Source organism: Myotis brandtii, unplaced genomic scaffold, assembly GCF_000412655.1.
Source record: "Myotis brandtii unplaced genomic scaffold, ASM41265v1 scaffold374, whole genome shotgun sequence".
Lineage (NCBI taxonomy): Eukaryota > Metazoa > Chordata > Mammalia > Chiroptera > Vespertilionidae > Myotis > Myotis brandtii.
Window position 1 is genome coordinate 714799 of NW_005364372.1, and position 524 is coordinate 715322.

The 524-nt window shown below is 55.2% G+C and overlaps 1 protein-coding gene across 2 annotated transcripts in view; it reads left to right on the forward strand.

The window, feature by feature from the left end:
• Positions 1-333: 333 nt before the first annotated feature.
• Positions 334-524, forward strand: part of IGF2BP3 (insulin-like growth factor 2 mRNA binding protein 3) — a 105340-nt gene continuing 105149 nt past the window's right edge. For both annotated transcript variants that reach the window (XM_005872278.2, XM_005872279.2), the window contains exon 1: positions 334-513. In XM_005872278.2, the coding sequence (XP_005872340.1) occupies positions 339-513 (175 nt within the window). In that variant the 5' untranslated portion in view covers positions 334-338. The remainder of the gene's footprint in view (positions 514-524) is intronic.

The window sequence follows — 524 nt, forward strand, 5'->3', positions numbered from 1 at the left end:
CAAAAAGTAGTTTCCCCTCCTCCTGCCTCTCCCCTCCTCTCGCCCGCTGGTCCCGCCTCCGCCTCCGAGTTCGCCAGACTCGTCGATGCGTTTGGGTTGCAGGAAGGCTTTTTCTGTTCGCTTTTTTTTTTTTTTAATACCCAGAAGAGGAAAAACAACCTTCGGATCTGATTTTCCCCTCCTCGTCCCGGTGCTCGGTTCCTACTGCGTTTGTGCGTTTTAACGGCGAGAAGACGAGGGGGAACAAAACCCGCCGGAGCAAGCCATCACTGGGGGGGATTTTAATTTTTCCGTTTTTCTCATAATTTTTTTTAAAAAAGAAACAACCACTCTTCACGATGAACAAACTGTATATCGGGAACCTCAGCGAGGGCGCCGCGCCCGCGGACCTGGAAAGTGTGTTCAAGGACGCCCAGATCCCGGCGTCCGGACCCTTCCTGGTCAAGACCGGCTACGCCTTCGTGGACTGTCCGGACGAGAGCTGGGCCCTCAAGGCCATCGAGGCGCTTTCAGGTGGGCCCCGG